Source organism: Dendrobates tinctorius, unplaced genomic scaffold (assembly GCF_039654945.1).
Source record: "Dendrobates tinctorius isolate UK_male_01 unplaced genomic scaffold, ASM3965494v1 ptg000086l, whole genome shotgun sequence".
Taxonomy (NCBI): Eukaryota; Metazoa; Chordata; class Amphibia; order Anura; family Dendrobatidae; genus Dendrobates; species Dendrobates tinctorius.
In genome coordinates this window covers 12119214-12146305 of record NW_027361754.1, presented here as the reverse complement: position 1 = coordinate 12146305, position 27092 = coordinate 12119214, and the positions used below count along the sequence as shown (strand labels likewise).

The following is a 27092-nucleotide window of genomic DNA, read 5'->3' as shown; positions in this document are numbered from 1 at the left end:
AGCTAAGTCCTAGAAAATCAGAGAAGTTGGCAGCTATCGGATTGCAGACCCCTGAACCTATCAACAACAACTAGCAGTAGCCGTGGGGGGTTCCTACGGTGCCTTAGACCCCTCAATCACAGCCGGAGAACTACATAGCCTAAAGACAGAAAGGGAAATCTAAACTGCCCCAGAGCAGACCCCAAAGCAATAGGCAGCCCCCAACATATAATGACGGTGAAGCAAGATGAAAAAACACTCACACAGATAGAAAGATAGGCTGAGAAAATGATGGGGCCCAAGCTAACTAGATAGGACAGGATAGAAAAGCTGCTGTCTGTAATCCGCCAAAACCCTATCAAAAACAAGAGCCAACAGCTGATAGGGAAAAATGCCCTGAAGACGCTAGGCTTCAAAAAGACTATATCAGTACTCAGGTATTTTCTGAAGACAGAGCAAAAAGGAATTCAGCTCACCCCAGCAGGGAATGGCAGAAATCAAGGAAAACAATGCAAAACAAAACCAAAACAGAAATGCAAAAGGTAGAGCAGAAAACTTAGCTTTGAGGAGCAGGAATCAGACTGGTCTCCTAGAGTCCCTCAGAGAGATCACCAGCAAGGCAGAAGGGCGTCGGCTGCCTTATATCCAGTCAGTAATTCCCGTCACCCAGTCATCATCATCCTGCCCAGGTGCTTGGTAATCAGCCCCACTACCTTACTTCACCAGAAGAGGGAGTTCATCAGACCTCAATGGTGAAGGGGAAAATGAACTCACAACATTGCCCCACAGGTCGAGAGAACCTTTTCCATCTGTCATACGGCCTCCTCTCTATGTTAGGCCTCCCCCACCCCCAGCGGTCAAAATATCGGTCCTTGTCATGAACTAATTTTCTGCTCCACCAGTTGAGAGTTCCCCTTCCGTTCTCCCTCTGATGGTGACAGGAGGTGGTGCGGTTGGTTTAGGTTGTAGTGATCTGCCGCCTGATGAGGAAGATAACGATTGGATCTCTGGAGTATCAGAATGGATGTAAGACTGCCGACGCCCTATCCGGGTGCTGGTGATTCAGTCTGCTCAGGTCCTGGACTTCAGCTATCTTCCAGTCTTCTCAAGTTAAGTTTGTTGTTTTTGCTTTTGTTCTCACTTGTGCTTGTTGGTCAATTCAGTTTTTTGTGTAATCAGCCTGCCCCTGCTGGGGCTATGCTGAAATTCCACTCCTATTAATCAGTATTTGCCAATCTGCTTTTTGTCCCTTATTAGATTGGCCTCTTTTTTGCTCTGTCTCAGAATATTTCAGAGTGCTGATATAGGTTTTGAAGTCTAGAGACTTCAGGATTAATTTTGCTATCAGAAGTGTTGGACAATATTTTTGTAGGTTTTTTTTGGCAGATTGCAGACAGTGTCTTTCCTTTTCTGTCCTTTTTAGTTTGCAGGGCCCCATCATTTGCTCAGCTTATTTTCCTGCCTTTGTTTGTATTTTCATCTTGTTTCACCGTCAATACATGTGGGGGGCTGTCTTTCCTTTGGGGTCTGCTCTGGGGCAGTTAGTTTTCCTCTTTTCCTGCTTTAGGCTTATGTAGTTCTCCGGTTGTGACGAGGCTTCTAGGACCAACGTAGGAACGCTCCACGACTGCTGCTAGTTGTGCGGTTAAGATCAGGGATCTGCAATCTGCATAGTTACCAACTTCTCTGGTTTTCTGAGACTTGGCTTGTTGCCTTTTTTTCCTCCTCGGTTTCCCATTCATAACAGAATCACCAGCCATACCGCAGATTTTAGGGTACTCAAAAGCAGGAGAGAATTGTTAGAGGAAAAAAAAAAAAAGTGTCAGAATTTTTTTTTTATTATGTACTTTTTCCTCTTTTTCTCTGGGGCCGTAGGAGGATTTTTTTCCTAATGGAGATTAAGCAACTGTCTGATCGTGTGGAGCAGCTTGCTGCTGATGTACAAGGAATTTCCACCTACCTTATTCAGTCACATGCTGCTGAACCCAAGATTCCTACTCCTGATGTGTTTTCTGGGGATCAGTCTAAATTTCTGAATTTTAAGAATAATTGTAAATTATTTCTTGCTTTGAAGCCTAACCCATCGGGGATCTCTGTGCAGCAGGTTAAAATTGTCATCTCCTTGCTGCGCGGCGATCCCCAAGACTGGGCTTTTTCTCTGACACCTGAAAATCCTATTCTGACTAATGTGGATGCATTTTTTCAGGCCTTGGGGTTGTTGTATGATGAACCTAATGCCGTTGATCAAGCTGAGAGAACCCTGTTGGCATTAAACCAGGGTCAGGATCCTGCAGAGTTGTACTGTCAAAGATTCCGAAAGTGGGCGGTCCTTACTACATGGAATGATAGTGCATTGGCAGCTCTCTTTCGGAAAGGTTTGTCAGAGACCGTAAAAGATGTTATGGTGGGATTTCCTGTTCCCTCTGGTCTGGATGGCTCTATGTCATTAGCCATTCAAGTTGATCGGCGTTTACGTGAATGTAAAACTACACGGGAGGCGCTGCCACCTTTTGAACAAATGTCTGAACCTATGCAATGTGATGGGGTTTTGTCTAGGGCGCAACGTCGGGAGTTTAGAAGGCATAATAAGCTGTGTTTTTTCTGTGGAGACGCCTCTCATACTATTTCTGTCTGCCCTAAACGAGAGAAACGTTTTGCACACACATTTGCTGTGGGCAGTATACAACCTAAGTTCCTTTTGGCAATTACTCTGATCTGCTCCTTGTCCACATTTTCCACTAAGGCTTTTGTGGATTCAGGAGCAGCTCTGAATCTGATGGATTTGGACTTTGCTAAACATTGTGGTTTGTCCATGACGCCTCTGCAGACGCCCATTTGTTTGAGGGGTATTGATGCCACTCCTTTGGCGGAGAATAAACCTCAGTTTTGGACCCAGGTGATAATGCGAGTTGCCCCAGAACACCAAGAAAATTGTACATTTTTGGTGCTGCATAATTTGCATGATACCATTGTTCTAGGGTTCCCCTGGTTGCAAACTCATAACCCAGTTTTGGAGTGGAAATCTGTGTCTGTGGTGAGTTGGGGTTGTCAGTGTGTTCTTAGGGACGCTCCTGTTTTCTCCACCTCTCCTCAGTCTCATGATATTCCTGATTATCAGGCTGATTTCTCTGATGTTTTTAGTGAGAGTAAGTCTGCGTCTTTGCCTCCTCATAGGAGTTATGACTGTGCAATTGAGTTGATGCCTGGGTGTAAATTTCCCAAGGGTTGGCTTTTCAACTTATCTGTACCCGAACATGATGCTATGCGATCCTATATTAAGGAGTCGTTGGAGAAGGGTCATATTAGACCATCCTCGTCACTGTTAGGCGCTGGGTTTTTTTTGTGGCCAAGAAAGATGGTTCATTAAGACCGTGTATTGATTATCGTTCCCTTAACAAGATGACTGTTAAATATCAGTACCCGTTACCTCTGATGTCTGATTTATTCTCCAGAGTTAAGAGTGCCTGCTGGTTTACTAAGCTTGACCTCAGGGGGGTATATAATCTTATTCGCATTAAGCACGGGGATGAATGGAAGACGGCGTTTAATACTCCAGAGGGATATTTTGAGTACCTGGTGATGCCTTTTGGGCTCTCTAATGCCCCTTCAGTCTTCCAATCCTTTATGAATGATATTTTCCGAGACTTTGTGGCTAAGTTTTTGATCATCTATCTGGATGGATGGATTTGGACTTTTCTAGTGATTGGGATTCCCATGTGGAACATGTCCGGACTGTGTTCCGGATTTTGAGGGAGAATTCTCTGTTTGTTAAGGGATCGAAGTGCCTCTTTGGTGTACAGAGGATTTCATTTTTGGGATTTATCTTGTCTCCATCGACTATTGAAATGGACCCGGCCAAGGTACAGGCCATTTATGATTGAGTTTAGCCTACTTCTTTGAAGGCTCTCCAGAAGTTTTTGGGTTTTTCTAATTTCTATCGTAAATTTATAGGTAATTTTTCTAGTATTGTCAAACCACTGACCTGACGAAGAAGGGAGCTGATGTGCTGAATTGATCTCCTGAGGCTGTTTCAGCATTTCTGGAGCTTAAGCGGAGATTTACTTCAGCTCCAGTTTTACGGCAACCTGATGTCTCACTTACATTTCAAGTGGAGGTGGACGCTTCTGAGATTGGTGCAGGAGCTGTGTTGTCCCAAAAAGACCCTGTGACTTCTAAGATGAATCCCTGTGCCTTCTTTTCTCGAAAGTTCTCCCCATCTGAACGCAACTATGACGTGGGGAATCGGGAATTGTTGGCCATGAAATGGGCATTTGAGGAGTGGAGACATTGGTTGGAGGGAGCTAGACATCAATTTGTGGTCCTCACCGATCACAAGAATCTGATTTATCTGGAGTCGGCCAAACACTTGAATCCTAGGCAGGCTAGATGGGCCTTGTTTTTTACGCGTTTTAATTTTGTGGTCTCTTTTCTTCCGGGCACTAAGAATGTTAAAGCAGACGCCCTTTCTAGGAGTTTCTTTGCTGATTCTCTTAATGTGACCGAGCCTACTACTATCCTAGGTGAGGGGGTAGTTCTTTCTGCCATTTCGCCTGATTTGAGACGCGCCCTGGAGGAATTACAGGAGAATAAACCTGAGCGTTGCCCTATGGGAAGATTGTATTTTCCTGACCAGTGGAGAAAGAGAGTGATGTCTGAAGTCCATTGCTCCGCATTGGATGGTCATCCGGGTATTTTTGGTACCAGAGATTTGGTGAGTTGGTCGTTTTGGTGGCCTGCCTTATCTTGTGATGTCAGGAATTTTGTACAGTCCTGTGGGACTTGTTCTCGGTCTAAACCCTGTTCTCGTTCTAGTGGGTTGCTGATGCCCCTGCCGGTGCTCAAGAGGCCATGGACCCATATCTCAATGGATTTTATTTCTGATCTTCCTGTCTCTCAGAGAATGACTGTTATCTGGGTGATTTGTGATAGATTTTCGAAGATGGTCCATCTTGTACCACTCCCAAAGTTGCCATCTTCTGCTGAGTTGGTGCCCTTGTTTTTACAACAGGTGGTTTGGTTACACGGGATTCCTGAGAACATTGTGTCCGATAGAGGGATCCAGTTTGTTTCCAGATTCTGGAAAGCCTTTTGTTCCAATCTAGGAATTCAGTTATCCTTCTCCTCCGCGTTTCATCCCCAGACCAATGGGCAGACTGAGAGAACAAACCAGACCCTGGAGTCTTATTTAAGATGTTTTATATCTGCTGATCAAGATGATTGGGTCTCATTTTTGCCCTTGGCCGAATTTGCGCTGAACAATAGAGCTAGTTCTGCCACTCTGATGTCACCCTTTTTCTGTAATTTTGGGTTTCATCCTCGATTCTCTTCAGGGCAAGTAGAATCTTCGTCCTGCCCAGGTGTGGACACTGTGATTGTGAGAATGCAGCAGATATGGGACCAAGTGGTGAATAAGTTGTCACTCTCTCAGGAAAAGGCCCAGCGTTTTTTCAACCGGCGTAGGACCATTGGCTGTCGTCTAAGAATATTCCTATGAAGGTTGCATCTCCAAAATTTAAGCCAAGATTTATTGGACCTTATAAGATTTTGGAGACTCTTAATCCTGGTTCTTTTCGATTGGCTCTTCCAGTTACGTTCAAAATCCATAACATATTTCACAAGTCACTGTTGAAGAGGTTTGTTGAGCCAGTAGTTCCTGTGGCGGCACCTCCTGATCTTGTATTGGTTAAAGGCAATATGGAATATGAGGTAGAGAAAATATTGGATTCTCGTTTGGTTAGACGGAGACTCAAGTACTTGGTCAAATGGAAGCGTTATGGCCAGGAGGATAATTCTTGGGTCTCTGCCTCTGATATTCATGCCAATAAATTGGTTCGTGCTTTTCACCGGGTCCATCCTGATCAGACTGGTGGCATGGATGAGGGTTCGGTGACCCCTCCTCAAGGGGGGGGAGTACTGTCATGAACTCATTTTCTGCTCCACCAGTTGAGAGTTCCTCTTCCGTTCTCCCTCTGGTGGTGACAGGAGGTGGTGCGGTTGGTTTAGGTGGTAGTGATCTGCCACTTGATGAGGAAGATAACGATTGGATCTCTGGAGCATCAGACTGGATATAAGACTGCCGACGTCCTATCAGGGTGCTGGTGATTCAGTCTGCTTCTTAGGTCCTGGACTTCAGCTCTCTTCCAGTCTTCTCAAGTTAAGTTTGTTTTTTGCTTTTGTTCTCACTTGCGCTTGTTGGTCAATTCAGTTTTTTGTGTAATCAGCCTGCCCCTGCTGGGGCTATGCTGAAATTCCACTCCTATTAATCAGTATTTGCCAATCTGCTTTTTGTCCCTTATTAGATTGGCCTCTTTTTTGCTCTGTCTCAGAATATTTCAGAGTGCTGATATAGGTTTTGAAGTCTAGTGACTTCAGGGTTAATTTTGCTATCAGAAGTGTTGGACAATATTTTTGTAGGTTTTTTGGGCAGATTGCAGACAGTGTCTTTCCTTTTCTGTCCTTTTTAGTTAGCCGGGCCCCATCGTTTCCTCAGCCTATTTTCCTGCCTTTGTTTGTATTTTCATCTTGTGTCACCATCAGTACATGTGGGGGGCTGTCTTTCCTTTGGGGTCTGCTCTGGGGCAGTTAGTTTTCCTCTTTTCCTGCTTTAGGCTTATGTAGTTCTCCGGTTGTGACGAGGCTTCTAGGACCAACGTAGGAACGCTCCACGACTGCTGCTAGTTGTGCAGTTAAGATCAGGGATCTGCAATCTGCATAGTTACCAACTTCTCTGGTTTTCTGAGACTTGGCTTGTTGTCTTTTTTCCCTCCTCGGTTTCCCATTCATAACAGGTCCTGCTCTTTGACCCTCCAGTTACAGTCTGTCTGCGTCATCAGACACTGTCTAGTCACCACCTTCCTCTCTCTGTTTGTTCTGTTCCCCGACCAGCTCCCCCGGTTGGTACTGTCATCAGTCTTGAACAGGCCTACTGTCTGGCCTGAGTCTGACTCATTTAGGGTCTCACAGGAATTACGGTCCCTCAACGTCATCCTGCCAGTCGAACTACCACTTGCTGACATTCTTCGGCCATCTGCCCTGTCAGTTCTTGGCGGAACTCTTCGGGTCCTTACATCTTGTTGGGTTGCAGGCGGCCGCCACCTGGTATTCCGTGCTTCTTTATTAATTCGCCGGCAGTCCTGCCTCAGCTGCTCAATCTCTTGCAGGTACCCCACTCGATACTCCAAGAGCATCCATAAGTCTCTCAGGCTCTCCACGTAGCCAACCACCAGGATGGGATTCCTACCCACTTCACTGGATACTTGGTCTTCATCATCAGGAGGGATCCTCATTCTCACCACACCGGAGATATTCACAAGGTCTTGCATTACCTTCCCGGATCTTCCAATGATTCTCCCAATCAGAGCTTTGGGTACCGGCACCACATCTTTCCGCAAACCCAGCTGATCCATAGCCTCCCTTGCTAAGTCTAGGCGTTGAGCAGCCTTCACATTACTCTGCCTGACCCGCTGTTTGGTGTGGAGACATTGTAGATGCATCTCTTTCAGGACAGCTACTCGGTTTGATGTATCTTCTCTGTCCGATACTATCACCAACTGCCGAGTCTCGGGTACCCAGCGCACCTTACACGCTTTGACCGCCTCTTTGAAAGCCTCATGCACACCTTCCTCCGCACAGGCTTCTTGCATGTCCTCTGTTACATCAATCACAAACTGGAAGGTTGTGGTCTTGCTCTCTTCCTGGACCGAAGGCTCTAGCTTTACCACGGACACTTCCCTCACTACAGTTGACCCAACCGGGTGACTGTCTTCTTCAGTTCTTATCTCACCAACTTCACACGATTTGGTCACTTCATGACCCTTTTCCCCGAGGGCTATTGGCAGTTCTGTCCTATTACCACTTGCGCTCATGCACGGTAAGTCTTCGTCCAATTTCTCTCGCAGAAGACTTTTAACTACTCCTCTGAGTTCCTCCATCTCTTCCTTGAGGTTCTTGTTCACACTTTGCCAGGTGGACAGGTGACCTCTGAGCTCCAAGACTTCTTTCTCAAGCCCTTCCACATCCTCTCTTAAGGTGTTGTTCACTCTGTGCCACGTTGACAGGTGACCTCTGAGCTCCAGGACTTCCCTCTCGAGCTCCTCCACTCTGTGCTTGGCCGTTTGTCTCATCACTCGTTCTCGTTCGAGATGTTCCTCCACTGTCTTTTTATTAACTGTATCTCCTGCTCTTGTTCTCTTTTGGACAGCATATGTTGCACCATTACTTCTTTAATTATATCGTCAAAGGGTACCCCTGGGTTAGTCCCGTCAGTCGAGTGAACCCCCCAGTTACCCTCTGACTGTGTCTCTATACCCATTATCTTCTCGATCAGGTTACCATCAGTCCTGTCACGAGTTTCAGTCAGCACAGCACTAAATTCTGTTCTAGTGGTGGCTACTGGAAACAACACGTCACAGTCACACCACACCTTACGGTAAACTCCCAAGGCACTCTCTATCCGTGTGTCAGCTCCGCTCTTTTTTGTTTACCACACACTTCTCATTCACACTGTGGTACCCTTCAGGTGACGTCAGGTCAGTAAATTCATCCGACGCCATTCTTTCTCCGGTCGCCCCTACATCTGGCCTGTCCACGTTAGGGGGCGTCAGCGTCTCAGTGTCTGCTAGCCCCACAGTAGAAACGTCTCTATCCTCCTGCCCCACATCATCAAATATGACAAAGTCCCGGCGCCTCTCAAAGGTATGCACTAAGTTTGGTGGCATACTACCACCTTGGCACTCCCCCTTTGTCATCTCAATCAGGACTCTGTCCACCTTATAATTCACAATGACCCCGTGGACGCAGTGAACTCTGACGTTTTTCTCGGTCAGAGATATAACGAGCGGAGTTCCTGTCAGAGTCACCTGACTCCTTGAGTCCAGCTTACCAGGGACTCCTTCCTGGTACAGCATCACGGTACACACCTGCGGCCCATCATTACTATCCGGAAAGGATATCCCACATTCTAACCAAGACATACACATGCGGTACTCCAGTCATACCCACTGAGTCAACCAGTGCTGCCATTTCCTGAACCACCCCAATTTGGGTTATTGAACTCCTCCCGGGACTCCATCCCTTTTTGGGTTACCACCCCAATTTGGGTCACCGCCCCCTTCTGGGACTCCACCCCCTTTTGGGTTACCACTCCGATTTGGGTCACCGTCCCCTTCTGGGACTCCACCCCGTTTCGCGATCCCCCCATGTCCGTTTTACCGGTCTTCTCAGACCACAATTCACACAACACAGTTTATGTCGTAACGATACCACACAAGTCCTTGTTGGCACCACCACAGCTCCTGCTGTCACCGATCACCGACACCACCGGCTGCTGTACAGCGGCTGGTGTCCCTGCAGCACCTGCTGCGCCATCTTCTTGGACCCGCCGATTCACCGGAAACCGCTTGTCACCTTCGTAACCCCGCCGAGTTACCGGAAGCCGCTTGTCACCTTCTTGACTCCCACTGAGCCACCGCAGGCAGAGTCGAAAAAAGAAGAAAAAACACACCACAAAAAAGAACTCCAAAACCTCACGTGTCCTGTCTGTGTGCTATTCAGGACGTACCGTCTCCGCCTGAGACCGTCCAACACAGGGCGCACCGGGTGCTATTCAGGGAGCCGACCCTCCTCCCAGGGTTTCCCAACACACCTGCCTCACCAGGTCCAGGGGCTCAGCGGGTGCTCTTCAGGACATCTGTCTCCACCTGAGACTGCCCAACACTCACACCTCACCAGGTCCAAGGTCATACCACGTGCTCCAGGGATGCGACTCTTCTCCTAGAATCTCCCAACACTGACCCTCCAGGACCTTGCTCACTGAACCCTCCAGGTACACAGTCTTTATCACTGACCCCGGTCAGTACAACACGGACACCTGTCCCTTACCTGTGTCAGCCACACAGGTCCTCGGGTACCTCTTCTCCACAGAGGCACCCTATAGCAATCACCAGTCTCTTTCTCCTGGGGAAACGGCCGCACTGGGCTCACCGATCCGGACAGTGCCTTACACACTAGGCCGCCCCACGGTTCTAGAACCACAGCCGGGCAGTGGCTTCCCCAACCGTCAGCCTTCCTGGCTCAGCGTTGCCTGCACTACAACATACGCCTTTGGAAACCGTTTCCCTTAGCAACCGAAACTTTGCAGTCCTCTTCCGTTGCTCCCAGCAACAAGGCTACAACAATGCCCATAGCTTTCTCCACCAAATGTGAGGTAGCGCTGTCATTTAGTTAGGAGATTCTTGCTAGGCAGCGAACAAACCACATCCGGCACAGGTTTTCCATCAAAACATAGCAGTCCATGCGGTTTATTCATCATCATAAACCATCACAGCAACACCAGGATGATGGTGTGTGTACCCTCGGGAAACAAAGTGTGCCCACCGTCTACCATACAATAACATCACAAGCCCAACATCGACCTACCATTGCTGCCACTGGACCAGATGGCGTCCCGTGGTAGAACCCTCCCACAGCACAAGCACAAGTTGGCAGATAGAGTACAGTACGATCTCTCACCTAGCATCTTCTTTTTTCACCTCTGTATCTTCAGTCACTGCTCCCTCTTACCTCCCACAGCGGAGGATGATGCAAGGAGACTGCAGGACCCCCACCGCCCCCTCCCTTCTTCCTCTCTTCTCCTCTTTTTCTTCAGTTGCTGTTCCTTCTCCCCTCTCACAGCACAGGTTTTACACTACACTACCACTCCCCTCCTCCCATTTCCCCCTCTTAGCTTCTCCTTCAGTTGCTTCTCCTTCTCCCCTCTCACAGCACAGGTTTTACACACATATTGATATAGAGATTCTGCAGCTCCATCCCCCGCCTCCCATCTCCCTCTTTTCTCTAGTTTCTGCTCCTTCTCCCCTCTCTCAGCACAGGATTTACACGCATATTGATATAGAGATTCTGCAGCTCCATCACCCTCCTTCCATCTCCCTCTTTCCTCTTTTCCTTCAGTTGCTGCTCCTTCTCCCCTCTCATAGCACAGGTTTTACACACATATTGATATAGAGATTTTGCAGCTCCATCCCCCTCCTCCCATCTCCGTCTCTCTTCCTTTTCCTTCAGTTGCCGCTCCTTCTCCCCTCTCACAGCACAGGTATTACACATATATTGCTATTGAGATTCTGCAGCTCCATCCCCCTCCTCCTATCTCTCTCTTATCCTCGGTCTCTACATTATTTCCCTGTCCTTTGTGTTTTATCGGGTGTTTCCACGGTTCTTTCTGCCAGAACAATGCCTGTTGAGACATCCTTGGCCTGCCTGGCTTTCCTTTATATTCCAGTACACAGAATAATTTTACATTTCTGTTTTTGCAGTTTCATTTGTTGTAATCTTTGATTCTCTGGCATAAAATCTAATAAAAAAAATAGGAGTTTGGCATTTGTGATCCCGCAGTGAAATCCTCGGTGTCTGGCTGCTTTGTGTTTATATTACATTTCACTTTTATCACGCAGCTGCTTTTAGATGAGCATCGATTTCTGTCTTTTTTTCCATGGAAAAATTCACATATTCTGCACTTTGATAGAACGTAATATTTCACTTTAAGAGCTGAGACACAAAACCGACATTCGTAGGGTTCTTTATAACCCCATCCAGATTTATACCCCTGTAATTCACCGACACAGGCAGGATTATTATAATGCTGCAGTGACAATGAGCCGGATATTATACAGTCAGTGTAGCATTATAATAACCAGGACACATAACGGCGGTCTGACCGTGTGTATCCTGGTTATTATAACGCCGCACTGACCGTATGTATCCTAGTTATTATAACGCCGCACTGACCGTATGTGCCCTGGTTATTATAACGCTGCACTGACGATATGTGTCCTGGTTATTATAAAGCCGCAATCACCGTATGTATCCTGGTTATTATAACTCCGCACTGACCTTATGTATCCTGGTTATTATAACGCTGCATTGACCGTGTTTGTCCTGTTATTATAACGTCGCCCTGACCGTATGTGTCCTGGTTATTATACCGCAGCACTGACTGTATGTGTCCTGGTTATTATAACGCCTCACTGACCGTTCGTGTCCTGGTTATTATAACTCCGCACTGACCGTACATGTCCTGGTTATTATAACGCCGCACTGATTTATGTGTCCTGGTTATTATAATGCCGCACTGACCGTATGTGTCCTGGTTATTATAACGCCGCACTGACCGTATGTGTCCTGGTTATTATAACGCCGCACTGACCGTACGTGTCCTGGTTATTATAACGCCGCACTCACCGTACTTGTCCTGGTTATTATAATGCCGCACTGATGTATGTGTCCTGGTTATTATAATGCCGCACTGACCGTACATGTCCTGGTTATTATAACGTCGCTCTGACTGTATGTATCCTAGTTATTATAACGCTGCACTGACTGCATGTGTCCTGGTTATTAAAATGCCGCACTGACCGTATGTGTCCTGGTTATTATAAGGCTGCACTGATGATATGTGTCCTGGTTATTATAAAGCCGCTCTGACCGTATGTATCCTGGTTATTATAACTTTGCACTGACCTTATTTGTCCTGGTTATTATAACGTCGCACTGACCGTACATATCCTGGTTATTTTAACGCCGCACTGACCGTACGTGTCCTGGTTATTATAACGTCGCCCTGACCGTATGTGTCCTGGTTATTATAACGCTGCACTGACCGTATTTTTCCTGGTTATTATAACGTCGCCCTGACCGTATGTGTCCTGGTTATTATAACGCTGCACTGACCATACGTGTCCTGGTTATAACGTCGCCCTGACCGTATTTGTCCTGGCTATTATAACGTCGCCCTGACCGTATGTGTCCTGGTTATTATAACGCTGCACTGACCATACGTGTCCTGGTTATAACGTCGCCCTGACCGTACGTGTCCTCGTTATTATAACGCCGCACTGACCGTACATGTCCTCGTTATTTTAACGCCGCACTGACCGTATGTGTCCTCGTTGTTATAACGCTGCATTGACCATACTTGTCCTGGTTATAACGTCGCCCTGACCGTACGTGTCCTGGTTATTATAACGTCGCACTGACCGTACATGTCCTGGTTATTATAACGCCGCACTGACCGTATGTGTCCTCGTTGTTATAACGCTGCACTGACCGTACATGTCCTGGTTATTATAACGCCGCACTGACCGTATGTGTCCTCGTTGTTATAACGCTGCACTGACCGTATTTGTCCTGGTTATTATAACGTCGCCCTGACCATATGTGTCCTGGTTATTATAACGCTGCACTGACCATACGTTTCCTGGTTATAACGTCGCCCTGAGCGTACGTGTCCTGGTTATTATAACGTCGCCCTGACCGTATGTGTCCTGGTTATTATAACGCTGCATTGACCATACGTGTCCTGGTTATAACGTCGCCCTGACCGTACGTGTCCTGGTTATTATAACGTCGCACTGACCGTACATGTCCTGGTTATTATAACGCCGCACTGACCGTATGTGTCCTCGTTGTTATAACGCTGCACTGACCGTATTTGTCCTGGTTATTATAACGTCGCCCTGACCATATGTGTCCTGGTTATTATAACGCTGCACTGACCATACGTTTCCTGGTTATAACGTCGCCCTGAGCGTACGTGTCCTGGTTATTATAACGCCGCACTGACCGTACGTGTCCTGGTTATTATAACGCCGCACTGACCGTACATGTCCTGGTTATTATAATGCCGCACTGGCCGTATGTGTCCTCGTTGTTATAACGTCGCACTGACCGTATGTGTCCTGGTTATTATAACGTCGCCCAGACCGTACGTGTCCTGGTTATTATAACGCCGCACTGACCGTACGTGTCCTGGTTATTATAACGCTGTACTGACCGTACGTGTCCTGGTTATTATAACGTCGCCTGACCGTATGTGTCCTGGTTATTATAATGCCGCACTGACCGTACATGTCCTGGTTATTATAATGCCGCACTGACCGTATGTGTCCTCGTTGTTATAACGCCGCACTGACCGTACATGTCCTGGTTATTATAACGTCGCCCTGACCATATGTGTCCTGGTTATTATAACGCTGCACTGACCATACGTTTCCTGGTTATAACGTCGCCCTGAGCGTACGTGTCCTGGTTATTATAACGCCGCACTGACCGTACGTGTCCTGGTTATTATAACGCCGCACTGACCGTACATGTCCTGGTTATTATAATGCCGCACTGGCCGTATGTGTCCTCGTTGTTATAACGTCGCACTGACCGTATGTGTCCTGGTTATTATAACGTCGCCCAGACCGTACGTGTCCTGGTTATTATAACGCCGCACTGACCGTACGTGTCCTGGTTATTATAACGCTGTACTGACCGTACGTGTCCTGGTTATTATAACGTCGCCTGACCGTATGTGTCCTGGTTATTATAATGCCGCACTGACCGTACATGTCCTGGTTATTATAATGCCGCACTGACCGTATGTGTCCTCGTTGTTATAACGCCGCACTGACCGTACATGTCCTGGTTATTATAACGTCGCCCTGACCATATGTGTCCTGGTTATTATAACGCTGCACTGACCATACGTTTCCTGGTTATAACGTCGCCCTGAGCGTACGTGTCCTGGTTATTATAACGCCGCACTGACCGTACGTGTCCTGGTTATTATAACGCCGCACTGACCGTACATGTCCTGGTTATTATAATGCCGCACTGGCCGTATGTGTCCTCGTTGTTATAACGTCGCACTGACCGTATGTGTCCTGGTTATTATAACGTCGCCCAGACCGTACGTGTCCTGGTTATTATAACGCCGCACTGACCGTACGTGTCCTGGTTATTATAACGCTGTACTGACCGTACGTGTCCTGGTTATTATAACGTCGCCTGACCGTATGTGTCCTGGTTATTATAATGCCGCACTGACCGTACATGTCCTGGTTATTATAATGCCGCACTGACCGTATGTGTCCTCGTTGTTATAACGCCGCACTGACCGTACGTGTCCTGGTTATTATAACGTCGCCCTGACCGTATGTGTCCTGGTTATTATAACGCTGCACTGACCATACGTGTCCTGGTTATAATGCCGCACTGACCGTACATGTCATGGTTATTATAACGCCGCACTGACCGTATGTGTCCTGGTTATTATAACGCTGCACTGACCATACGTGTCCTGGTTATAACGTCGCACTGACCGTACATGTCCTGGTTATTATAACGTCGCCCTTACCGTATGTGTCCTGTTTATTATAACGCTGCACTGACCATACGTGTCCTGGTTATAACGTCGCACTGACCGTACATGTCCTGGTTATTATAACGTCGCCCTTACCGTATGTGTCCTGTTTATTATAACGCTGCACTGACCATACGTGTCCTGGTTATAATGCCGCACTGACCGTACATGTCCTGGTTATTATAACGCCGCACTGACCGTACGTGTCCTGGTTATTATAACGTCGCCCTGACCATACGTGTCCTGGTTATAATGCCGCACTGACCGTACATGTCCTGGTTATTATAACGCCGCACTGACCGTACGTGTCCTGGTTATTATAACGTCGCCCTGACCATACGTGTCCTGGTTATAACGCCGCACTGACCGTACATGTCCTGGTTATTATAGCGCCGCACTGACCGTATGTGTCCTGGTTATTATAACGCTGCACTGACCATACGTGTCCTGGTTATAACGCCGCACTGACCGTACATGTCCTGGTTATTATAGCGCCGCACTGACCGTATGTGTCCTGGTTATTATAACACTGCACTGACCATACGTGTCCTGGTTATAATGCCGCACTGACCGTACATGTCCTGGTAATTATAACGCCGCACTGACCGTATGTGTCCTCGTTTTTGTAACGCTGCACTGACCGTACATGTCCTTGTTTTAAAATGCTGCACTGGCTGTATGTGTCCTGGTTATTATAACACTGCCATATAATGATTTGATGCCCATCACAGTCACCAGTGTAGACCTTCCATCTAAGGCCTCTTTCACACTTCCGTTTTTGACCATCAGTCAAAATCCGCCAGTTTTTGAAAAAAACGGATCCGCCATTTTTTTCCCATTGAGTTGCATTATTGGCGGATCTTGACGGATGGCCATCCGTTGGATCCGTTTTTTTGCGGAGCCGCCAAATTTTTTGCGTCCGCCGGCATGGCTGGACGGACCCTGCAACGTTTTTTTTGTTGTAGGATCCGCATTTTCCAATGCGCATGCCCGGAGAAAGGAAGTGAGGGAGCAAATTAATCCTGAATTTCTGGCGGACGAAAAAAATTCTCTCTCTCCTTCCCTTTCCTTTAAAATTATGCATTCAACGCATCCGTCAAAAAAACGGTCCGATGGCATCCGTTTGCATCAGTTACAAACGGATCCGCTTTCCGCCATTTTGGCGGATTTAAACTGACTACAAAAAACGGAAGTGTGAAAGAGGCCTAAGTGTTGTACAGTATATAAAAAACTCAAAAATGTCGCTGCTTGTGACACGCACTGAAGGCTGTAATTCATGTTGTGGCTTCCCTTATAGGGGTCGACGATGTGTTTGTGTTTATAAACACCTATCGGCAGGCGAATCAGATAAGCAACCCTCGCCAGAGGATGATCCACACTGTACAGACTGCTGGGAAAGCGACTTTCTTCACCTCGCTGACAACAGCATCTGCTTATGCAGCTAACGTCTTCTCCCAGGTTGAAGATTTACTTAGATTTATATAGCTCCTATTGGGTTTACAATTAGTTGTACAGAACTAGGTGCAGGGAGCGCCCCTAGTGGTGGCTGTATAAATCTGTATGTAGTGAGCTTCCCCTAGTGGTGGCTGTAGAAATCTGTATGTAGTGCGCTTCCCCTAGTGGTGGCTGTATAAATCTGTATGTAGTGAGCTCCCTCTAGTGGTGGCTGTATAAATCTATGTAGTGAGCTCCCTCTAGTGGTGGCTGAATAAATCTATAAGTAGTCAGCTCCCCCTAGTGGTGGCTGTATAAATATGTATGTACTGAGCTCCCCCTAGTGGTGACTGTATAAATATGTATGCATTGAGCTCCCCCTAGTGGTGGCTGTATAAATCTGTATGCAGTGAGCTCCCCCTAGTGGTAGCTGTATAAATCTGTATGTAGTGAGCTGCCTCTAGTGGTGGCTGTATAAATCTGTATGTAGTGAGCTTCCCCTAGTGGTGGCTGTATAAATCTGTATGTAGTGAGTTCCCTCTAGTGGTGGCTGTATAAATCTGTATGTAGTGAGCTCCCTCTAGTGGTGGCTGTATAAATCTGTATGTAATGAGCTCCCTCTAGTGGTGGCTGTATAAATCTATAAGTAGTGAGCTCCCACTAGTGGTGGCTGTATAAATATGTATGTAGTGAGCTCCCCCTAGTGGTGACTGTATAAATATGTATGCATTGAGCTCCCCCTAGTGGTGGCTGTATAAATCTGTATGTAGTGAGCTCCCCCTAGTGGTAGCTGTATAAATCTGTATGTAGTGAGCTCCCTCTAGTGGTGGCTGTATAAATCTGTATGGAGTGAGCTCCCTCTAGTGGTGGCTGTATAAATCTATAAGTAGTGAGCTCCCACTAGTGGTGGCTGTATAAATATGTATGTAGTGAGCTCCCCCTAGTGGTGACTGTATAAATATGTATGCATTGAGCTCCCCCTAGTGGTGGCTGTATAAATCTGTATGTAGTGAGCTCCCCCTAGTGGTAGCTGTATAAATCTGTATGTAGTGAGCTCCCTCTAGTGGTGGCTGTATAAATCTGTATGGAGTGAGCTCCCCCTAGTGGTGACTGAAAAAATCTGTATGCAGTGAGCTTCCCCTAGTGGTGGCTGTATAAATCTGTATGTAGTGAGCTTCCCTTAGTGGTGGCTGTATAAATCTGTATGTAGTGAGCTTCCCCTAGTGGTGGCTGTATAAATCTGTATGTAGTGAGCTCCCTCTAGTGGTGGCTGAATAAATCTATGAGTAGTGAGCTCCCCCTAGTGGTGGCTGTATAAATATGTATGTAGTGAGCTCCCCCTAGTGGTGACTGTATAAATATGTATGCATTGAGCTCCCCCTAGTGGTGGCTGTATAAATCTGTATGTAGTGAGCTCCCCCTAGTGGTAGCTGTATAAATCTGTATGTAGTGAGCTCCCTCTAGTGGTGGCTGTATAAATCTTTATGGAGTGAGCTCCCCCTAGTGGTGACTGAAAAAATCTGTATGCAGTGAGCTTCCCCTAGTGGTGGCTGTATAAATCTGTATGTAGTGAGCTTCCCTTAGTGGTGGCTGTATAAATCTGTATGTAGTGAGCTTCCCCTAGTGGTGGCTGTATAAATCTGTATGTAGTGAGCTCCCTCTAGTGGTGGCTGAATAAATCTATAAGTAGTGAGCTCCCCCTAGTGGTGGCTGTATAAATATGTATGTACTGAGCTCCCCCTAGTGGTGACTGTATAAATATGTGTGCATTGAGCTCCCCCTAGTGGTGGCTGTATAAATCTGTATACAGTGAGCTCCCCCTAGTGGTAGCTGTATAAATCTGTATGTAGTGAGCTCCCTCTAGTGGTGGCTGTATAAATCTGTATGTAGTGAGCTCCCTCTAGTGGTGACTGTATAAAACTGTATATAGTGAGCTCCCTCTAGTGGTGACTGTATAAATCTGTATATAGTGAGCTCCCTCTAGTGGCGACTGTACAAACATGTATATAGTGAGCTCCCTCTAGTGGTGACTGTATAAACCTGTATGTAGTGAGCTCCCTTTAGTGGTGGCTGTATAAATCTGTGTGTAGTGAGCTGCCTCTAGTGGTGGCTGTATAAATCTGTATGTAGTGAACTCTCTTTAGAGGTGGCTGTATAAATCTGTATGGAGCGAGGCAACTTGATTTTAATATGGCTTAATTTGCCACAATAAAATATATATTTTTTTCTTTATTCCTGAAGTGCCGTCTATCTCCTTTTTTCATAAATCTGTATGTAATGAGCTCCTCCTAGTCGCGGCTGTTTAAATCTGTATGTAGTGAGCTCCCTCTAGTGGTGGTTCTATAACTGTATGTAGTGAGCCCCCCCCCCCCATTGGTGGCTGTATAAATCTGTGTGTAATGAGTGCTCCTGGCTGTTTTTTCTGCACCAAATCCGCAAATAATTTCTCTGCAAAATTGTCGCAAAATTTGTATTTGTTGCGGAATTGCCTTGCAGTGGAAAGGGTGAAATCCGCGATAAATTCGGCAGAAGTAATTGACACATACAGTGAACTGGAAAATCTGCATCACTTGGAATTCTGCTGCTTTATTCCAGTTCCAGAATTATGTATGAGTATAGAAAGTGTCATCCACGCCTTGCAATCACAAATCTGCAGTGAAAATTGACGGACACTGAAATTTTCACATCCACTAAGCGTGAAATCTACGGTAAATCCAGAGCAGAATCAGCACTTTTTGGCGTAGATTTTTCAGCTGCGGATTTGTTGCAGAATTTTTTGACTCCTGTGGATTTACCCAAAAGCTGCTGCTGCTGATGATGATTACAGCTCACAGAGAAGATGAATTTTTGCTTTCAGACTCGTGAATGTTTACAGGCAGCTGCGATGTGACAGTCTGAGTCACCGTCATCTCCTGTCTCCCTGCAGATTCCCGCTGTTCATGACTTTGGCCTCTTCATGTCACTCATTGTCTCCTGTTGCTGGGTAGCGGTTCTTTTTATTATGCCGGCCGCGCTGGGTATATGGGGAGCCCACATCTCTTCACTGGAGACATCATGTCATTCAAAGTGAGTATTGCACAAGTCCTTACTCATCTAGACGCACTGTAAATCTGACACAGCCTGGGGAGAATCCACATTTTTATTGTTTCAATGCATCAGTAATAAAAATGTAGCAAGTGTGCATTTCAGCTGGATTAAAAACTCACTACCCATTTGCGTATGCAGCTCCTATGCAGAGCAATGTGTTTGCACAGCAGTCTCATCCAAGTGTGAAGGAGGCGGATCAGACTAGCCAGGGTTTATTTGTAGTCTGTCATCATGGAGACACATAGCTTGGCATAGGAGCTGTGTACACAAAACGTTAGGAGAATTTTAATCAAATTTTGCCTTTTTCTTTAAATCATATTGGAGAAAACTGATGGCAAAGTTTTTAATGAGTTCTAAAGGCAAAATATTTCTGTCCTGGATTCTATACTTACATCATCTGGGTAATAATAGTTTTAATTGCTTTTGGATATGCTGATTTTTCTCCATTCAGTTTGTGCTGCGAAACGTGTTGGAAGGTTTTTTTATGTATGCTTCTAAGAGAGAGAATGCGATCCTGAGAGTATAAGCAAGGTTCTTTTATTCGCACCAATGCGTTTCGGTGCCAGACCGATACCTTTCTTAAGGTAAAAAGATAAATAAAACCGTGTTCGAAATGCATTGTTGTGAATATAAAAATCTTGCATATACTTTCCGGATCTCGTCGTTTCCATAAGCGCAGCCCGCACATTGTGATCATCTCCGGATTGCCAATCTTAGCAAGCAGTTACCTATCCACAGTCCAGGCTGATTGCTGGGATCCGATCTCTGAAACCCCCCGTGGACCCCTACAATGGAGCGTGCACTCTGTTATCGCCATTCGCCACACATTCTGGCCCACTCATCCACTCCAATATCGCATTACTGAGCATCACTCTCAGGATCAGCAAGGGTCCCAGCGATCGGACCTCCAGCAATCATCGCCTATAACATTAGGCTAAACACTATGAAAACTGTAAAGATTTGTGAAGTCATGGAATTATAGAAGATATAAAAACGTAACAAGATTCTATGGAAAACTGATAAACAATGACCTCAATGATCAGGGTCGGGTTTTGTTAGAGCTGTGATAATGGCGTCATCCTCAGAGCTCGTTCCTCACCAGGTCTGTAGTGTTTGTCCCTATGTTAGTTCTTCCGGTAAATATGGGCATACCTGGAACATCACGTCTCAGGCTGCAGATTTGGAGAACACCCTGTGGATTACCCGTCAGCCTATCAGATCCCCCAAAGGTTCTTGTTCTTGTCTCCAGCTGCAGTGAAAGATGTCTGAAGAAAAACAGCTTAGACATTCACGAGGATCTTCTAATAGGCCAGGACCCCTACTCCAGGCCAGTCCCTGGCACAGTCCCGTACCTGGATGATGACATTCCCCTATTGTCAGTGGAAGATGATGCAGGTAGGTTTATAGTGATGGTTCTATGGTCCGGGTCTCTGGGCTTCCATTGTCTTCCCAGCCTCCTGTTAGTCCATAAAGTTGAGCAAATTTTTAGAATTTGCCAAATTCCCAAAAATTTGATTTGCGGCAAATCGAAAAACGGCCTAATTGTTGTGAGAAGATGTGAATGAGGTCTCCTAGAACTGCATCCAATAATTTTCAAGCTCAGAAGTGACCTAAGCATATATGGCTACGGGAGATCGTTCTATATTGAGGTGCTGTCACACACTATCTGTAATATTTATTTAGTGCTTTATAGCTTTCTCACCCTATATGTATTGCTGAGCTGTGACGTCCTCTCACTATCTTGATTCACCCTAAAATGGCTGCTGCATTCCCTCCCTCTGCTTTTATAGTGGCTCAGAAAGTTAGCTGTGCTGTACCATACGATGGGATAGCTGCAAATCATTATAGGGAAGTCTTCACAGGTGTGACTGAGGTCATAGGAGCCATCTCTGGCTGATGTAATCAAGGTGAAGTTTTTCTGAACCTTCTATGTTTTCTTTGCAGTGGCTCTTGAATTCGGGGACGTTCCTCTGGTTTCTGTGCTACCGGATGGTTTTGAGCAGAAGTCAGACGTAGACAGAAGAGACCAAGTCCTACAATGGTTTCACACCGTCGTGCACCATTGTGTCCTGTGGACGTCTGATAAGGGCCGGCACATCACCGTGGGTAAGAAGAACTTTTCCTTAAAGGAAAACTGCAGCTAGACTCAAACAGTTTTGATCTAGGATACCCAATTTTACTTGTTGTAGAATGTGCGGGGTGAACACACTGTCACTCAAGTATTTTGGTTCCCTTTATGATGCGCCGCACATTTGGTTCCTACCATACTGACTGGTAGTCTTGCTCTTTTGGTGGAACAGTCCAATGAACCAAGCCACAAAATGGATAGTGCTTAGCAAAACCACAGCAAAAAAAAGCCATTTTTCTATTTTTTTCCTGAGTGTTTTAGGCATTTGTAAAGGCAGAGCTTAAAGGGGGTTTTCCACTTTTTGGAGACCCTTTTTTAACTTAAATGCATGTATTTGGGGCTAAAAATCATTATTGCAATTGGGTTTCATTTTACACCCTTGGCTTTACAGGTTCTTGGTTTCCGTCCACATTCAACGTTGATGTGGTCTGCCGTGATAAATCAGCCGAGAGGAGCTCAGAAAAAGACATACAAAAGTTACAAACTCCCCATAAGACTGTCATATTGAGTTCACTGATGGATCCTCAGTTAACTCATTCTGCAGCCAGCAATAGACAGTGAAACACAGAGTCTATATAGAAGGCAAACGGGGCAACATTTTTAATGAAAATAAATATTTTTAGTCCATAATATGTGTAATTAAGTGAGAAAAATGAACAGTTGTCCTGAAAGGTGGATAACCCCTTTAAATATTGCAAATTTTGCAGTGTAGAAGTAGCTCACAGCAGAAATTTGCTACTAGTTTTGATCCCTAAAAGTGGTATTAAGTCCTTGATAAATTCCCCTCATTCACTGACTTTTCCTGGGGTGTTTAAGTGGTAAAACTGCAATGACATAATTGTGAGCTGTCCTGGATTTCCCTGGATTCTTAGGTCTCAGGAGGTGTTCATGTTCTGGGGTGGGTGTGTTCATGGAAGGAATTTTGGGGGTGGGTTTTGGGTGAGACTTAAAGTGTAACTTTCGTTTTAATTTTTATTACATAAATCAATAGTACACATGAAATTATGAAACTCTGTCTTCTATCTTATCGGAGACATCTGCTTCTTTCTCCTCTTGGACTGAGCTTTCACTTTTCCCTATTATTGAGAAGGGAGCTGACTGTTGCTGCCCTTAAGAATCTATGGAGAAGGGAAAGGAGTGGGAGGAGCTGGAGGCAGATATGGACGTTCTGCAGCAGGCTCTCCTGAGACCACAGTTACACTTTAAGACCCCCTCAAATGTTGGCGATTGCAGGGATACAAAAGCAACTGAATCTTTAGCAAATGGAACTAATTCTGCCCCTCCCTCATTTTTAGGTATTTTTGTAGCGGTCCTCATCCTCTCTATATCTTTTGCATCCCGTCTTCATCCGGCCAGCCGAGCCCCTGTCCTCTTCAGGCCGGACACTAATATCCAGCTGCTCCTAGACCTGAAGTACAATCTGAGCGCGGAGGGAATATCCTGCGTGACATGCTCCGGTAAGGGCTGACTACAATGTATCCTAGAAGAAGTCCGGGTCTAAAGCTTGGAGGTTCTGCTCAGTTTCTGTTCTGAAACCACTGTGTGCACAAAGCCTTAGAGTTGTCCCCGGCGATTTCCGAGCTCAGCCTTTTATTGTGTGCCATGTCCGTTATATCCCGGACCGCCCTATGGCTGATGACCTTCCGCTATAAGCAATCAGAGCCGCCATCCGTCCTTCGGGCGCCATATTACTGTGAATGTCACCACGGACGCTTTCTGCCTTTTCTGAACTCAAATAGGTTTGACATTTCATTAAATTAAAAAGTGTGCGGCGCGGGGAGATCTCAGAGGCTGCGCGGCCGCCCGGGTGATAGAGGACGAGGCCCTTAAAATTAAAAAATATATTTGTGGTCGGCGTGGAGTCCTGGAGTCTTCACCTTGTTTTACACAATCACATCGGTGTTATTATAATTATCTTCTTATGAGAAAAAGCTTCAAAAGATAACACTGAACTGCTCCCATAGCAGTGACAGGCACGGTGCTCCCATAGCAGTGAAAGGCACGGTGCTCCCATAGCAGTGACAGGTACGGTGCCCCCATAGCAGTGACAGCCTTGGTGCCCCCATAACAGTGACAGTCTTGGTGCTCCTGTAGTGGTGACAGATGCATTGTCCCTCATAAATTGAAAGCTACAGTGTTCCCAATATCGGTTACAGCCGCAGTGCCTTCATAGTAATGGCAGGCACAGTGCCCCCCAATAATGGTTACAGTGCCCCCATAGTAGTGGCAGTAACAGTGCTGGCACTGGTGGCTCAGTGATCATGCAAGGATCAGACTCCTGCCAATGTGTTATAGTGATGGAGGCACCCTGACCTGCGGCACCTTCGCTTCTCTCATCACCCACTCTTTACAGACTGTACGCCCCTTTCTCCATCTGGACTGTGTCCCCCCTTTTTGACACTCACGTTGTTTCTCCTCTCCCTCTTTGTGATATATCAGAATCTAAGCACAGCGGGAATCATTCATCTGCATTCAGTCTGGCCTCCAGCCGCGGCTGTGTAGCCCAGAGGGAGACCGAAATATTACAGGGGTCCTGAAGTTCTATCGTGTGAGAGGAGCGGGGGATTCCCTCCAAGGCCAGGGTCTGCAGGTGCCCCTGCTCTGGAGATTCTGGGAAGGGTCGTCTTTAGTACGTTCAGCTCTGGATCAGTGCAGGATCAGTAATGTATGTACACAGTGACTGCACCAGCAGAATAATGAGTGCAGCTCTGGAGTATAATACAGGATGTAACTCAGTATCAGTAATCTAATGTAGGTACACAGTGACTGCACCAGCAGAATAGTGAGTGCAGCTCTGGGGTCTAATACAGGATGTATCTCAGGATCAGTAATGTAATGTATGTACACAGTGACTGCACCAGCAGAATAATGAGTGCAGCTCTGGAGTATAATACAGGATGTAACTCAGTATCAGTAATCTAATGTAGGTACACAGTGACTGCACCAGCAGAATAGTGAGTGCAGCTCTGGGGTCTAATACAGGATGTATCTCAGGATCAGTAATGTAATGTATGCACAGAGTGACTCCACCAGCAGAATAGTGAGTGCAGCTCTGGGGTATACTACAGGATATAACTCAGTATCAGTAATCTAATGTAGGTACACAGTGACTGCACCAGCATAGAGAAGCTGAGGCTCGGTGCCAGGGAAGACATCACACCCGGCTGAGAAGTAAAAATAATCTTCTCCGATAACGGTATTGACGTCTCCTCTGTTCCACAGAGACTTTCAATAAGCTGAGCATTGATCTAAGAAACTGGTGTTCATTTTATTCTGGTAATTGGTCACTTTGGGGTTTACTAAATCGTTCAGAGAGGATTTCTAGGTGTAACCTTTGTTATGGACTATAAAGGTCACTTTAAGAATAAAAAAAAAGGGAACGTAGGCATCATTCTTAGAGGTGTAAGCAAATCTCCATTGGGGGAAGCAAATTTTTTCTTGAACTGACTAAGCATTTATCTACAGGTTCCTTGAGTTTGGTCTTCTGACCCTCTATCTCTATACACTTGCAGATTTCTTGAGATAGGACCTCTGATCCTCTATGGCTGAGCATTCACATGCAGGTTCCTTGAGTTAGGACCTCTGGCTCTCTGTGCCTGAGCATTCACCTGCAAGTTCCTTGAGATAGGACCTCTGACCCTCTATGGTTGAGCACTCACTTGCAGGTTCCTTGGGTTTGGGTGCCATTGAGCCAAGCCCATTCTGTTAAATGTATTTTAGGAATTACTCTACAACAAAGACTATATCTCTATAAAGGGTTAAGAACAAGGGGTTCTGAACAGATCTTCTTCAGCTTCATCTACTCCCATGGAGGAAAGGGGATATTGTGCCATTATGGATGAAGCATCATAGAGAAAGTCTAAGGCCGGGATCACACATGCGAGAAACACGGCCGAGTCTCGCATGTTAATACCTAGCACTACTGCCAGCACTCGGGTAGCGGAGTGCGCAGCCGCATAGCAATACATGCAGCAGAACGCTCCACTCCCGAGTGTCAGTGGCAGTGCTGGGTATTAACATTCGAGACTCAGCCGTGTTTCTCGCATGTGTGATCCCGGCCTAAATATGTTCTCCGGTGTCAGTTGTTCTCTACACTTTTGCTATGGAGAAGGAATACTATACCAGTATGGATGGATCATCATAGGCTGCATCCAATGGTCATTGAGTCATCATAACTGGTGTGTGACATGGTGGATCTCATGAACGTTAATTATCTTGATGCCAAAAGCAATGTCAAGTGTAACAGGGCAATAATAATAATAATCTTTATTTTTATATAGCGCTAACATATTCCGCAGCGCTTTACAGTATAGAGCGATAGGGGAATTATATGTTTGGTTGGACTATGAGTAGCCTGTGATAGAGATCCGGTGTACGATAATAGTTTGGAAGATGAATGTCCATAAATGGTTCATTTATGTCCGTAAACCACTAGAAGAAGTTCTGGCAAGACTTGTCCCACATGATGATGGATGAAAACAAACCACTTTTGCCTTGGCGAGATTATGCTGTAGATATAAGCCTAGGGCAGAGAACTGAACATTGTCCTTGGTTATGAGACGCCGAGCTCATAAACCTCATACTCAATCTAACAGGGTTCATCTAATGTACTTTCTGGGGCACCACACTATACATTAGAGAGACCCTTGCCCCTTGCTTCATCTCCCTCCGAGCCAGCCAGGCTGTGAAGAGGCAGCGCATGGACCAGCGTGAACCCATATCCAGTGACTGGCTGCAGATGTTTGAACTCAGAACATCATTTATTAAAACCTTTCCTGGCAGAAGACTTAATTTCTGCTCTTCCTGAAAGTGGAAATAAGAGAAGTGAAATGAAGGGAACCACAAGCCTAAGGGAGACGAGCTGAAGCAGATGAGTTCTGAGAGGCGCCAGGGCCGGGAACACTCTGCCCAGAGTCTGCCGTACAGACGTTACCCGACACGAGCCCTAGAGTCCTCACGTTGGAAACTTTTCATCAAGCACTTATTCTTAGATTTTTCATACAGAATATCGATTTTTTTTTTGTAGGGTTTTTCACAAATGATATTTTTCATTAAGGCAGTAGAGCTGTAAATGCAGAAGGATTGGAACCACAGTACTGTTATGTTTAAAAGGAGACCCTGCTTTTAGATAAATTTACAAAAAGGGTCTCCGGTACTTTCTGAAAAAAGTGTTCACTGAAGGACTCAGTAACATTGACATTTGTGCTCCTGTTTGATGACCGTAAGGGTCTTCCAGATGGAAATGTCCACCAAATCCTTGTAGCAATCGAATGTTTTTGGTTT

General features: G+C 46.0%; 1 protein-coding gene across 2 annotated transcripts in view; it reads left to right on the top strand.

Annotated features, from left to right (window-relative positions):
* DISP3 (dispatched RND transporter family member 3) overlaps nucleotides 1–27092 on the top strand; it is a 179167-nt gene that overhangs the window by 104478 nt on the left and 47597 nt on the right. For both annotated transcript variants that reach the window (XM_073585053.1, XM_073585052.1), the window contains exons 6-10: nucleotides 16458–16618; nucleotides 19521–19660; nucleotides 20931–21076; nucleotides 21626–21787; nucleotides 23105–23266. In XM_073585053.1, the coding sequence (XP_073441154.1) occupies nucleotides 16458–16618; nucleotides 19521–19660; nucleotides 20931–21076; nucleotides 21626–21787; nucleotides 23105–23266 (771 nt within the window). The remainder of the gene's footprint in view (nucleotides 1–16457; nucleotides 16619–19520; nucleotides 19661–20930; nucleotides 21077–21625; nucleotides 21788–23104; nucleotides 23267–27092) is intronic.